This window comes from Elaeis guineensis, chromosome 6, assembly GCF_000442705.2.
Source record: "Elaeis guineensis isolate ETL-2024a chromosome 6, EG11, whole genome shotgun sequence".
Taxonomy (NCBI): Eukaryota; Viridiplantae; Streptophyta; class Magnoliopsida; order Arecales; family Arecaceae; genus Elaeis; species Elaeis guineensis.
The window spans coordinates 121,794,024-121,808,708 of NC_025998.2; the positions used below are offsets into that span (position 1 = coordinate 121,794,024).

A 14,685-nucleotide genomic window follows, 5' to 3' on the forward strand; every position below is an offset into this window, starting at 1 on the left:
GGAGTTTCAGCACGGACGTTAAGAACGTTTGGTTGAAGGTGATCTGACATGAAAAATAAATTAAATCTCATATCAGATTATCAAATTTAATAAAAAAATAATAATAAAATAAATTAATTAATATTTATTTTTTAAAAAAAAATAAAATAAATATTATGAGAGATTGGTATTTAGTAGATTTTTCGATAGTGATAATTTATATTTAATAAAAATATTCTCAACAAATTTGTACATATAATCATTATATTTATTCAGATGTCTTTCCAAATTTATTCAATAAAATATTTTTATAAAATAAATAAGATGAAGATGAAGTTATATGAAAGATAATACGATTTTAGTCATTATATTAAAATTAAAAATTTTACTATGGTGCTCTTTTATAATATTTTATTATAAAAGATATTTAAGATCTTTACCAAAAAAAAAGATATTTAAGATATTCCACATTATTATTTTTATATATATATTTTTTTTTTAAAAATAATATTTATTTTTTTTCTCTATCTGCGGCTTCTCTACCCCCCCTCCTCCGCCTGCAGTTCCTCCACCCTCAGCCTCCCCCCCACCCTGCACACCCGCGATTCCCCCATCCGCTCCCCCCCCACCCCAGCGTTGATGGCTTCTGCACCCCCACAACCCACCCTACCCTGGTGATGGTGGGTTCCATGCCCCCTCCCCCTCACCCCTACTCCGTGTGCCCCCATGGCCCCCCCTCTCCGGCACCCGGGGCTTCTGCACCCTCCAGCCCTCGACACCCGTGGATCCTCCGCCCTCAGCCTCCACACCCCACCTTCACCCTTGGGCCCCATCTTTGATGCCTGCGGTTCTCCCACCCCTTTGTGCCGATGACTTCTACGGCCTCCCTCCCTGCATATGCATGTGGTTCCCCTCTGGCCCGCGGCTTCTCCGCGCCACCATCATCCCACTCATAGCTTCTCCGCTTAATGATTCACAATGAAAGTTTTTTGAAAAAAAAAAATATAATTATAGCATGAAATAGTCTTAATATTTAAAATATTTACTGTACCAACTATACACATGGGTATTTCAACTAATTGAAATCCGAATGATCCATATTTAATCCAATGTTCAAAAATAGATAAACAATAAAAAGACTGAAATATCCTTTGGAGCACCATAGTAAAATCTTAAAATTGATAGAGATGATAATGCTATTATGATATTAAAAAATTATTTTATATTAAAAAGTATTGAAGTAGATCCTCGTTACTTAGCTGACTATCTCTCTTCCTCACCTCCCATCTGACTAAGTGTGCAATGACCATCTTTTATCCTCGTCTTCCTCCCGATTAAGTACATGACATTATGAATTGAGCCGACTAAAATTGCAGAGTATGACCAAGTCAAAATTTGACCAACTTAGTTTGACATTCAATCCACAACTAGCCAACAATGTTTGACATCTGGATGGTATTCGAACAACGACTTATTTGGCATTACGCCGACTTTCTTAATCCTAAAAGATCTGGGGATCAAACGACAGTTATCCAGCACGAGTATTTTCCACCCTATAAATAACGATAAGAAAAAGGAGACTGAATAAGTTTTGACTGATCATAAGCTTTTGGCTCTTTATTGTTCTTTTTTTTCGGTTGATTTAAGCATCGAAGGATCTTCTGTCGGATAATTCCTGATAAATGAATTTTATTTTGCAAGCTTCTTGCAGGTGCTATGACTCGACTCACCGCCGACTATCTTGTCGGAGATTGGATGCACCAAAGGGCATATTTATAAATTTAATCATATTCTTATTTAGGATTATCTTCAATCTGCAGTAATTTTTTTTCAATATCATTTTTTAAAATAATTTATCTATCAAATATAATAAAAAAATATTTTTTATAATTATTTTTTAAAATAAATAATTTTTAGAAATCATTGGATTATCCCATCATCCGTAGTCTGGCGCACCCAACCAAACGGCCCAAAAATGTTTCTGCTTGGACATTTTCTAATCTATATCAGCGTGGCTTCAAGATGGATGGGTGGCTGATTTCTGTGAACAAAATCCGGCGGGTCTGTCACCTGAATACTTGCCTTAAGATGTTTCTGCTTGCGAAACTTGCGCTGGATTGTTGGGCTCGATTGCAGTGTGAAGAGTTTTTCTCTTTTTTTTTTTTTTTTCCTTTTTTTTAATTGCTAATGGAGATAAATTAGATCCATCCAATAATGAGTACGTCACTCCCATGTCCATCCTTGCAACAGAAATATCAAAGATCTGACATCCACCTACAGCAACAAAGTACCCTCGAATCACAGATCCGGATCCGCTGGTAATCCAATTGTTTCATGATGTGAAGAAGTTGACTGCCGGTTGGACGGTGGCTGAGAAGGACCAGGCCGTTAAGCGGAGGAGCGTCCGTGTTGCTGACTGTACCAATAACATGCCGACAGTAAATTATGATTAAAAAATAATAAAATAAGACACGACACTTCAGCAAGCGATAAGAGCTACTAATACTTGTTCTACCGGTCATTTTGCAAAGATTGCTACATTATCCTCCTGAAAATTATATACATAAGGCCTATTTGTTAAGCGATAATCTTATTCACAAATTTTGAAGTGTGTTCTAATTCAATATAATTAACTTCCAACAAATGAGAAGATGGAAAGGAGAAGGTAACGTATATGCTTCTTTAATGCAAATAGTTCCAATCAAAATTTTAAATTCTGGATAGAGAGGTCCCAATTAAGGGTGCAATCATATTGAGCCAAATAATTAGAAGTTCGAATTCAACTCGACTCAAAATATTCGGACTCAAAATTCGATCCAAGATCGATCAGAATTTTAATATCCTAAGCTTGAGTTCGGTCCAATAAAAAATAGATAAAATTCGACATCAACTCAACTCAAATATCAATCGAACCATACTCAAGCTCGAGTTTGAACTTGAAATCAAATTTTAGTCTACTAATAATATATATTAATATATATATATATTATAAATAAAAATTATATATATATATATATATATTTAAATAAATGTGCGAATTTTTGAACCGAATATCCTACTACTCAAACTCGATTTGAAAAGCTACTCGAGCTCGACTTGACCACTCGAACTCGATAAAAATCGAATCAAATCGAGCTCGAATAGTTCGCAAATAATTCAACTCATTTGCATCCCTAATCTCGATATCTTCATAAAATGAATGCCCTACTATCTCATTCCATTCTGATAGCTTCCCAATACATGTTCTTTATCTTTCTTCCATTCTTCTTTTCTTTCTTTTTCTTTCTTTTGTACCTTCTTTCTTTTTTTTTTTTTTGTTCTTTCTCTTTCTTATCGCTTCTTTTCTTTCTTTTACTTTTCCTTCTTTCTCTTTTCTTTCTTCCTTTCTTTTTCTTCTTCCTTTTTTTATAGTTTTTCTTCTTTTCTTTCACCTTTTCTCTTTCTTCATTTTCCCTTCTTTCTTTTTCTCTTCCTATATATATATATATATATTTATTTATTTATTTTGAAGGTCTAATTCCATCTTGATCCCATTTAACGTAGAAATAGAACAAAATGGCCAAAACACCTTCTATCCCACTGGAATATAAAATTTTGATTTCAATTATGATTTTCATATAGGACCAGACACAAAGTACTTCCTAACCTCTTTTTTCAAAGTAGAATTGTTAGTTTATTTTCCTATTCTCATTACAAACATAGACCATCAACCACTTTGATAGAAGCATTGAATCCATCTTTAACTTTTTAGTGATATGCCAAATCCAGCAATTGCAAGTATTCAACATCCAGGATGGATCCATCACCAATCAAATAAGCCTGGATATAATGTTAGACTAGATTTTGAACCGCACACATGAAAAATTTTGTCTCGAACTCAGGACATAAAACTGAATTGCAAATGAAACAATATCTTGATGCCTTTATCTCAACCAAAATTTTAAATTCCATAAGACAAAGTTGTTACAATGTTCTTATATAAAATCGCCGAGATATTTGAGATAGAAAATATTGCAAGATGTCCCAATCAAAATGTTGGACGCTAACAGAACAGCCCATCCCAACACATGAAATGATATCCAATCCTGTATCCTATAGGACGTTCGTCGGGATCTGAATCCTTGCCCTCAACAACATATTAAATAGACGATCCCATCTATAAGCACAAATAAGAGAGGGAGGGAGGGAGGGGAGGCATCTCCAATATGAAAATTATCTGCCCAAGTATTCTGTAAGAATCAGAATGAACATCTTCAAAAGTACAAATTTTTAGTTGAACCGCTCACTCATTTTCAGTCCAGTACATAAATTCGAGAAGCGATATCCTGAACCATCCAATCAAACCCCTCAAGCAATCCTTCACCAGTGTAGGCACTACAGCCCACAATTTTCCAATGCCTAGTTCTGTCCAAAGCATCCAAATTTAGCGCCTGCATGAATAAGAACAAATCACTTCAACAAGATAAGAGCGTCATTCTCACTACCATTACACAGATGGCTTAGCACAGCTCTGAAGGCTCAATAAAATGGCACCGGTCCAGTTCCTGCCTAAATTGGACAAATGCTAGGCCCAAAATTATGTGATAAACAAAGCATTCATAATTATAATAAGTCAGTTGAAACAAAACTTATTCTCTTAAAACCATTGATGGGAATCTCATTTTTAGATCAGCCAATATAATGGAGTCATTATTTAGTATATCGTAAGTCTTTGTCAAAGGCCTTAGCAAAACGACAAATGATGAGAACTTTTTATTAATGAAAAAGAGAATAAATTTTATTTCATGACAGTTGCAAACATAAAAACAATATGTTATTTCAAGCACATGACACAGCTATCCCATGAATCACAAGGAGTAACTTCAAGGCCATGCTAAAGTACTGACTGGATCACCTAAATAATATTTCAAAAATAATTTCTTTAAGATTTGATGATTCATATTACAGTTGGAACATCTTTTTCAAACGGTCAGCCAGTAACCCGATGACATATGCTATAAGCATGTTCAATGAAAATTTCAGGCATTCAAGACCTGCCAAATAACTATGGGTCTACATGGAAAACGTTTGGGGGGAAATCATTTTAGAGCAGCTAGACTAATAAAACTGATTTCAAATAGTCAAGATCATGCTTGTCAGGTAACGGGCTCTTTCTTTCTCATCTTTGAGCACCCAATGCAGTTTCCACTGACCATACTACAAATAAGACCATTTGGTCAACATGTTCTACATTTATCTCATGAAAGATGCAATAGCAGGCATTGCTCCTGGTGGCCTCACATATTCCCCAAGCTACTGGTACCCAAGAGCCCAAATAGTTAGTTGCAGAATCGGAAAGAGGGTGCGGGAGTAGGTGTTTGTACAAGAGCAGGGAAGCGAATATTTTAGAAACACTTTAAGTAATGAAGCACTTAGGAATCTAGTGCTAGTTCGAGCTTCTAAGGAGTTTCTGTCATTCTGAAGCAACTATGTTATTCTAGGTTAAATTTTCCAGCTACCAAGAGCTACTCTTTGGTACTTATATACTCAGGTATAGGATGATAGAGTAAACTACGTAATGGATGAAGCTATATTGAACCCTTTGAATGTTTCAACTGATGGATAATTAATGATGAAAGCATCAACAAGAGGTAATTTGTTACAGAAATAAAACTCTCATGTTTATTCAAGTAGTTAAAAGTATTAATAACAGTTATAATATCAACAATTCTGACTTATCCTGATATCAGAGGCATATCAGATCCACTTCTTGGCAGGAGAAAAAGGTTTAGTTAGTTGCAGACGTAACAAAAATAAGCTTTGGGTTGTAGAGAACAACAGAATCATCCAAAACCTATGTTTAAAGTGGCTAGCATGCATCTCAAAGCCAGCATGTATATGAAATGCACAGTAAGTGAACCTTTTTTCCTGCTGTCCAGCAGAGATAACCCAGTTTCTAGTTTCAGGCTAATCCCTAATCTTACGGGGCTCAACCAAACCTCTAATGAACTTGATACCAGATATCTATGTGGAATTTGTAATAATACTACTCCAATAAGATAAGCTGGATGCACAAGAAATATGAGAATCCAAAGATCAGCGCCCTGGAAATGAAAGCCCCTGATTATGACACACATTTCTTGCATAGGAATCCCATCATTATGCAATCAAAACACACAAAATGAATTTTGTGAACCTTCAAAGATCAAAGAGGGCAACAATTTCTGTTCCATGTGAATACACAACATCAGCAGGTCCTGTTAAAGCCGCAACTGTAATTTCACCCTGACTTAGCCCATCCCAATGATAACACCATCAGGTTGTCAAGGGACTACAACCTGTATGGTATAAGGAAATAAAATCTAAAAGTAGCTTTACACATAGGACCATGAGTCATCTGATCTTACATTTAGAATCAAGATTCCCAATCTCGATATTGGACCCCATACAGGTACCATCTTGGTACTGTGTCAGTATACCCAGTACAAGATCAGTTTGGCATGCCAATACTCAGTATGCCCCACCCACCCCAAGAAAAAAAAAAAAAAAGAAGACAACATACCAGTTTTGTAGCACCAATATGGTAAGGCACGCCCATATGCACGCTAGTATGGAATACCATGCTTAGAACTATTGACCTATTGACATCATTATTAGGAGTGGCAATGGATCAGATATAGGTCGGGTCGACCGATACCCGTACCCACCCTACCAGCAAAAAAACCCATATCCATACCCGCCTTGTACCCGTCTCAGGTTAAATCGGGTCTGGCCAAGCTTCAAAAACGGATCCAATCAGATCAGGTCAGATATACCTGAAATCCCTATATAGTTTTAGAAAAAAAAATTGTGCAATGGAATAAAGCTCCATAAATTAAAAATTTTGTAGCCAAAGAAGAATCTTTTCGATCAAAAATCCCCAAACCTACAAAATATCAATGCTTCTACCAACATTAAGCTCTCAAAACCTCAAGGAACCAACTCACACCGCCACAATTCGGATAGAATCCCATATACTTAAGGAAAAAAACCCAATCGAAACCTCGGAAACCCCTCTAATCTCTCTCAAGTGCTCTCCTTTCCCACAGATCTCTGAAAAAGATAATGAAAAGAAAAGAAAAAGAAGGAAAAAGAAAAAAAAATCACAATCTATGTAGGAAAAGGACTTATCTCTCAATTTTTTCCACTTTTCCTTTGTTTTTCTTGATTTTTCCATCATTTTCTCCCGGTTTTTCCTCTGCTTTTTCCATCCTCAAGAGTCCCAATCGGGTGGGAGGCTTGGAGTGGCCGAATATGGAAGCTTAGGGGAGGTGGAGCAATCAAATACGGAAAGCTTAGACAGCTAGGATTTTGTGTAGGGCATTTAGTTATATATGTGTGTGTATGTCAGGTCGGATTCGGGGCAGGGCATACTATTACCCATATCTGACCTGTACCAGCTTCGGATTTTTTTTTAAAACCCATACCCGTTCCAGATTTTAATCGGATCGGATAAAATCCGCCCCATTCGAATCGGATCAGATTGGGTATCTGTTGGGTCGGACCAAATTGCCACCTCTAATCATTATCAGGACGTTGGATAAACCAATATATGCCTTTCTCTTTCTTTTTAATTCATGAAAGACTACGTACAATTGACTGACTGCATACAATTGCTCTTGTTTTAAGTTATTTGACAGATTATATATTTATAGAGGACACCATCAAGTACAAATCAAATACATAGGCATAACCATTTCCATAGTGAGAATTATCCAACTCACAAGGAGGAAGACTCTTAATCTTGGGTGGACCTATATTAGTTCTTGCATCCCACTCACACAAGAATCAATTTTATGCTTGTTCTCATTTTTCTCTCTTCCAAGAGTGAGCAACCTTCTTCTAGACACCATAATGCAACTAGATTGACCTTTTCATGTTCAGAAATCAGATCTGCCTTGTAGCAAAAATGTAGTATTAGTTCTTCTCTTTGCTTATGCAACCACAGTATGTGCCCACCACCATATAGAGCTCCCCATTTTTTCCTCCAAATCCCACTCCTTCCAGCCATATTCAACATCAATGTCATTCACTATTATTACTGAAACATCATAAGCACTCCACAACCGGATAGCTTTAGGCCACAACAACATCTTTATCGGAGATTAAGCAACCTCAGGTGAGGAACATCAAGAATGCCATGTTAATATAAAATACAAAAGATTAACCAGAAAAAGAGCAAGATATGACCACAGAATGATGAATAAATGTCATAAAGAAACAGAAAATTATTGATGAAACAACCAGCTGTAAAGAATCCTCCACAACTTTAAAATATAGAATTTGAACCTATAATATCTTCTTATTCCCAGTCTTTCTCTTGTCTTCCTTGAATTTAGAGTTTTTTGGTCGTTATTTCTCATAATTCTAGTCCTGGAGTTCCATGAAAAATGAAAGAGATTATGCTTATTTGGCATGAGCACAACAAACTGATGTGAATATCCTTGTATCTTGCATGCATACAACAAACTTACAGAAAAATGCATGCAACACAGCATGTTAGGAAACGATAGAATACCACAGTCCACAATCTTTTCAGACAGATAAGTTGCATCAGATTTACCTGGATTCACAATAATAATCACTGTCCAGATGCACTTTCCACATCTGTATGTATCTTTAAGATTCTATTGTCAGATCATTGTAAACTAAATGAGTTCAGTACTCTAAGATACAAGAATTGGAAATAGAGATAGGGACCTGTACAGTCCCCTCAGGGGGCAGAGGGGGGAGGGTTCAAGCACCTACAGTTTCCAACGAGAAGAAAACAAAAGAAAATAAGGTGTACAAAGAAGTACAAGTTGGTAAGAGGTTGATTTGCTTATGGAATTGTCCCCAGGGATGCTATGTACCAGTCCCTGGGCAATATGATATGTTGCGAGTGGCTTGGTGGTACCTTAATTCTTAGTTAAAATATATCATGAAATGAGTACTTTTGGTAGTACTTATACTTCTAAGATTTAACCAAGAAAAAAGTCAGAAAATGCAATACAAAGAATTGAATTAAACTAAGATCTTACCTTTGCTATTTCTGATGGTTTGAGAGCACCTTGTATATCCTGCTTATTTGCAAAGACCAACAAAGACGCCCCTGATAATCTCTGCCAAAAGCATAAATAACCTTCTGAAAAACCTTAGAAAAGAAACAGAATGAAACTAGTAATATCTCTAACAAATGATATGTAAAACAGATAATCGAATCTTGCCCAATTTACAAAGTGGAAAATTTACTATTGGCATTTTGATACATAGCATCAAGCAATAAAATATAAAAGCTGACCTCCTGATTAGAGCAACGATATAACTTTGTGTCGGTCTTTCATGTTATCATATAAAATGCTTTTTATGAAATAAAGTGCTCCTGTGGATTAAAAAATCAATAATGTCATTTGCTAAATATCCTATTACAGTTGTTTATTTGATAAATTGGTTAGTACCGCTGGTCCAGTATTTGTACCTGAATCATATGAGCTGTATCTACATATTCTGAAACCATAGTTAAGGCTAATTGATTATATAGATGTCATTTTGAACTGGCTATATAAGTGGGGTAATTCTGTCACCATAAAATCCCCTGGGTGGAAACCATAACTCCATAATATACGGAGAAGGATGTCGAGCCAAGTCAGCTAACTAAACACACACCTCCCTCACTTCTTTCCTTAATCTTTTCTCCTTTCTCCGGACTTTGTTCTCTCTTTAATTCTTTCTTTCATGTCCTCTAAGTTAAAGGATATCTAGATTTAATCTTTTGAAGGCAATGATTAGCAGAAAACTGAAGGCCTTCAAAGGTATTCGTCTTGTTTATTGGATTTAGAATCATTCTACTTTATCCAGATCCAGATCCCATATTATCCTACACAAAGTAGTCATCTCTCTCTCTCTCTCTCTCTCTCTCTCTCTCTCTCTCGATTTGACCTGTTTTGCAATGGGTTATCCATCCAATATCATATGCTATAGCCATATCCTCCTGATTATGACTGTTCATGGAGGCATAGAAAATGTTATACCAACAAAGATTATGACTGTTTATTACACTGGACTATTAGTTGGACACAGAATGCAATTTAAGTGAAAGATTATTAAAATTGATGGCTTACCTTATCCAGAATTTAACACATATAAAGGAAGTAGGAAGGCCTGTGTAAATGGAACTAAAGTGTAGTGGTTAATGTAGACACAGAGCGTCATTTCATGTGGCTATCAAATGAGTGTAATAGTTGGTATAGAACTTCTAGATATATATAAGTGAGTATAGTTGAAATTAGATTGTCAAGGTAGGTCTGGGTCAGTTATAATAAAAGGATACACATATAAGAACATAATTGATGTCGGACCAATTGGGAATGTCCTAAAATGCATGGGAAGACCTGAAGGATTTGAAAATTAGGATAAGATCAAGAAATTTCCCTGCCGTCCCGTTACAGAAAACAAGGCAGACTTCTTTGGCTGTTGTAAAATTCAAGAACACCAAAAAAAGTTTCTAATGGTAATATGCCAAGTAGTGATTGTCCATAACAATCTTGTAACAGAAATCCAGATTACGGAAAATAAGAGGAAAAACAAATAAGAGTAAGTAGAAATTCTGGAGATAATAGAGAAAAGTAGAGCTTAAGAAGAGAGAAAACAAGAGAGAGTTAAGAAGGGTCGGACCTGGCCTAAAGAAGTCCTTTCTCTTTTAAAAAAAAAAATACATGAAATGCTGCTAGTGGCTAGCCATACAGCCTTTTTTATAAATTTTATTTGATGAATTGCATGAAAACTAGGACTCATAGAAACCAAGTAACCAATCAGAAATCTTTCATTACATGAGAAAATTTGGAGTATCACATAACCCTAAAGAGAAAGACACTTGAAAGAGCTGAAAATTAAGTCCTAAGGACTTTATCACTTATCCAACTCAACATATACCTAAAGTAGGAACTTTTCACACAATTTCCTTCTGAAATAATAATCTAAGGTCATTCTGATAATTACCTCAATAAAAGTTCCAGAAACACTAAGTAATAATTTAGGGTCAACTAATTTTTATCCACCATCATTTGCTTCTGCTGCATGGATCTCATCCTTAAGATTTTCTTCGCATTTTATCCTCATGATCAACAGTTTGATCCTCAAAATTTGATGATAATAAGGCCAACTTGACACTTTCTTGCTATCAGAATAGCAGTTGGTTGCCCTGATGCCTTTTGATCGATGACCATGAAACTTTCAATCACTTGATCAATGGCATACATTGATGAAACTTCAAAATCAGCAATTTGGATCTTCAAAGTGCTACCATCAATTACATCCCTTGATTAGTAGTGATCCATGCCTTAATGATTTAGAAATTACTCCAAAACTGCATCTTCAGAACTCTTACTCTTCTTAGCCAGATTGTCTAGGCATGATGCATCTTCAATTGCAGTCTTTTGATGTGCAAGTTCGTCACTTGTAGGACTTCAGATGGACATTTTTCATTCACAAGACTCTAATCAGATGGACCTTCATCATAGAATTTGCCCCTCCTCTTCAAGATAATGCGACACCCTCGCAAGCACACCATTGCACAAGTGATCCAGGCTTGAAGCTCACATCCTTTTGTTCATTCCTTGCTGATGGATGCAAAGGCAAAACCTTCAACATGCTCCGCATAACATCCAAATGAAGAAATATTGGGAATAAAAATAGAGAGCAACAATCTAAGTTCCTTACCTGTTATTATCTAGTTCATATGTCTAGTCTATCAATTACAAATAATAGAGACTCGCAATTGTATAAATTGAACGCCTACACTATTCTACATATTACTGCACTCGAAAAAAAAAAAGAAGGCAGGCGATTCCAAACCTCTTCTTTTAAGAGATTTTCCAGCTCCATCCGGCAATCATCCAGCCTCCGAACATCAGAGCTGTCGACAACCCACACCAAACCGTCAGTCTGCTCAAAGTAGTTCCTCCAATAAGACCTGATTGTCTTCTGACCACCAACATCCCATATGTTAAGGGAATACCTGTGATTAGGAACAAAGATTTAGACCAACATTTGGTTGTTTTCCTTTTTCTTCGTTTCAAATCTAAAAATAAAAGAGAGGGAAAGAAGCCTAACTTTTGGTACTTGATCGTCTTGATGTTGAAGCCCAGAGTGGGGCTGATGACGCTGGTGTCCTCACCGTTGATCTTCAGCACGATTGTCGTCTTTCCCGAGTTGTCGAGCCCACTACCATTTCCCAACAAAAACAAAAAGAAAAAGAAAAAAGAATCAGAGAAAACAAGGTGAAATCCCCCATTAGAGAGGGTTAAGAAGAGAAAAATCATGGAGGAAATGGAAGCATACACCATGAGGATTCGCATTTCCTTCTCTTTTCTCTTGATTTTCCTTATGATGCTGAGGAGACCCATGGAGTAAGGATCGGAGAAGCGTGTTGGCCGGCTGCAGGTTTACAGGATCAAGACGAGTGCGATCATAAAACCCTAGTTGTTCTTCAACTCCGTCACCGCCTCCAGATCGGGATCATCCACCTTTTATTTAATAATAATGCTTTCTTCTCCACTTCTAAAGGAAGGAGAAGGAGATGAACAGGTGGTGGGACGAGTGGGAGATGAATGAGGACAATGGCGAAAAGGCAAGAAGCGCTGCAAAAAAATAAAAAAATAAATAAATAAATAAATAAATTAATTAAAATTAAAAAACAACTTCAATCCCTTCCTCTGCTCAAATCCAAAGGAAAAAGAGCAAAGGAAAAGGAACAAAATATATGATAAAAGATCTGACACAAGCTTAAAGCATGGATCTACGGAGTGGGTAGGTGAAGTGCAAGTAACCCAACCACCAATCCACCCAGTGGAAGAAATGGCTGGAGGACAGCGCCTCATTCACCTCCTCCTCCCCCACAAACCCATGGACAAACCCAACAATCCCCAGACCCATTACCCTTATATCTCAAAAGCTTGAACCGACCCTATCCATGCCTCAAAAACCTCACATCCGAAAGACCTCTTCTCGGAGAGAGTGGGGCGGCGGAAGGGGTGGCCGCCGTACCTTGCCCCGGAGGTGGAGACGTCCACGGTCGAAGTGACGCCGGCGATCTCCGGAATACGTCGTGGCCAGGAATAGGACACACCGCGCCCTATTTTCTTCAGTTCATTACCTAAGTAATTTTAAAAAAAAATTATTTATTAAAATAATATATTTTTTTAATTTATTTATAAAAATAATATAAATCTATAAAACGTCATTCGTTGAAATGACGTTTTATAGCCCCCACCTACCGCCCTCTGCTCCAAATGATCCAAAAAAAGAAAAAAAAAATAATTAATTAAATTATCATTTCAAATATTATTTTTAAAAATATCAATCATAATTTTAATTATTTATTTTTTAAAAAAATAAAAAAATAAAAAAATAAAAATTATATTTTAAATTTATAAAAAAATAAAAATTTTAATTTTGATTCAAATAAAAATCATCATTCCAAATTACTTTTCTTATTTCAAATTAATTTTTTTAAAAAATATCTTGTAAAAATAGATCTAAAAAAATAGAAGAATAAAAATTATAATTTTAAATTTTAAAAAATAAAAATTTTAATTTTAATTCAAATAAAAATTATCATTTCAAATTAGTATCTCATTTCAAATTAATTTTTTTAAAAAAATATCCAAAAAAAATACGTCAAAAAAATAAAAAAATAAAAAAAACTGAAAAAAAAAATAAAAAAATTTAAATTTTTTAAAAAATAAAAATTTTAATTTTAATTCAAATAAAAATCACCATTTCAAAATCGTATCTCTATTTCAAATTAATTTTTTAAAAAAATATTCCAAATAAAAAATACTTCAAAAAAATAAAAAAATAAAAAACAACATAAAAAAAAAAAATCAGAAAAAAATCAGAATTATATTTCTAAATTTTGAAAAAAAATTAATTTTAATTTAAATAAAAAATACCATTTCAAATTACTTTCGTCATTTCAAATTAATTTTTTAAAAAATATCCCAAAAAAAAGAAAAAATATCTAAAAAATAAAAAAATAAAATAAAAAAATGAGAAAAAAATATGAAAAAATTTAAATTATAATTTTAAATTTAAAAAAAATAAAAATTTGAATTTGAATTCAAAAAAATTACCATTTTAAATTACTTTTTCCATTTCAAATTAATTATTTTAATAAAATATCTCAAATAAGATAAAAAACCTCAAAAAAATAAAAAAAATAAAAAACATCATAAAAAATAAAAAAAAGAAAAAAATGAGAAAAAAATAAAAATTATAATTTCAAATTAAAAAAATAAAAATTTTAACTTTAATTCAAATAAAAATTATCATTTCAAATTACTATCTCCATTTTAAATTTATTTTTTTAAAAAATATCCAAAAAAATATCTTTAAAAAATAAAAAAAATTAAAAAATACCATAAAAAGGGGAAAAAATAGAAAAAAATGGAAAAAAAATAAAAATTATAATTTAAAATTTTAATAAAAATAAAAATTTTAATTTTAATTCAAATAAAAATTATCATTTCAAATTACTATCTCTATTTTAAATTAATTTTTTTAAAAAATATCTCAAAAAAAGAAAAAAATACCTCAAAAAATTAAAAAAATAAAAAATACTATAAAAAAATGATAAAAATAAAAAATATAATTTTAAATTTTAAAAAATATAAAAATTTTAATTTTAATTCAAATAAAAATTATCTTTTC

At 34.0% G+C, this 14,685-nt stretch overlaps 1 protein-coding gene across 6 annotated transcripts; it reads right to left on the minus strand.

Annotated features, from left to right (window-relative positions):
* Positions 1-3,799: 3,799 nt before the first annotated feature.
* On the minus strand, positions 3,800-13,144 carry LOC105060097 (ADP-ribosylation factor-like protein 2). 6 transcript variants are annotated; one of them, XM_010943692.4, is made up of 6 exons: positions 13,021-13,144; positions 12,316-12,614; positions 12,088-12,198; positions 11,830-11,992; positions 9,018-9,098; positions 3,800-4,409 (listed from the first exon to the last, which is right to left on the minus strand). In XM_010943692.4, the coding sequence occupies exons 2-6, from the start codon at positions 12,378-12,380 to the stop codon at positions 4,272-4,274; spliced, it is 558 nt and encodes a 185-aa protein (XP_010941994.1). In that variant the 5' UTR covers positions 12,381-12,614; positions 13,021-13,144; the 3' UTR covers positions 3,800-4,271. The 6 variants fall into 6 exon arrangements, with proteins under 6 accessions (XP_010941994.1, XP_010941995.1, XP_073115800.1 ...); XM_010943693.3 differs by having other exon boundaries at positions 12,913-13,100; XM_073259699.1 differs by having other exon boundaries at positions 12,940-13,093.
* Between the last annotated feature and the right edge of the window lie 1,541 nt (positions 13,145-14,685).

What these genes read in the sequence shown, in the direction of transcription:
- LOC105060097 (XM_010943692.4), bottom strand. Translation starts at nt 12,380, where the DNA reads ATGGGTCTCCTCAGCATCATAAGGAAAATCAAGAGAAAAGAGAAGGAA. An exon ending in AAGACGATCAAGTACCAAAA is followed by an intron (nt 11,993 to 12,087) that starts GTTAGGCTTCTT and finishes TCCTAATCACAG; the next exon opens with GTATTCCCTTAACATATGGG. An exon ending in AAAATCTCTTAAAAGAAGAG is followed by an intron (nt 9,099 to 11,829) that starts GTTTGGAATCGC and finishes TGCTTTTGGCAG; the next exon opens with AGATTATCAGGGGCGTCTTT.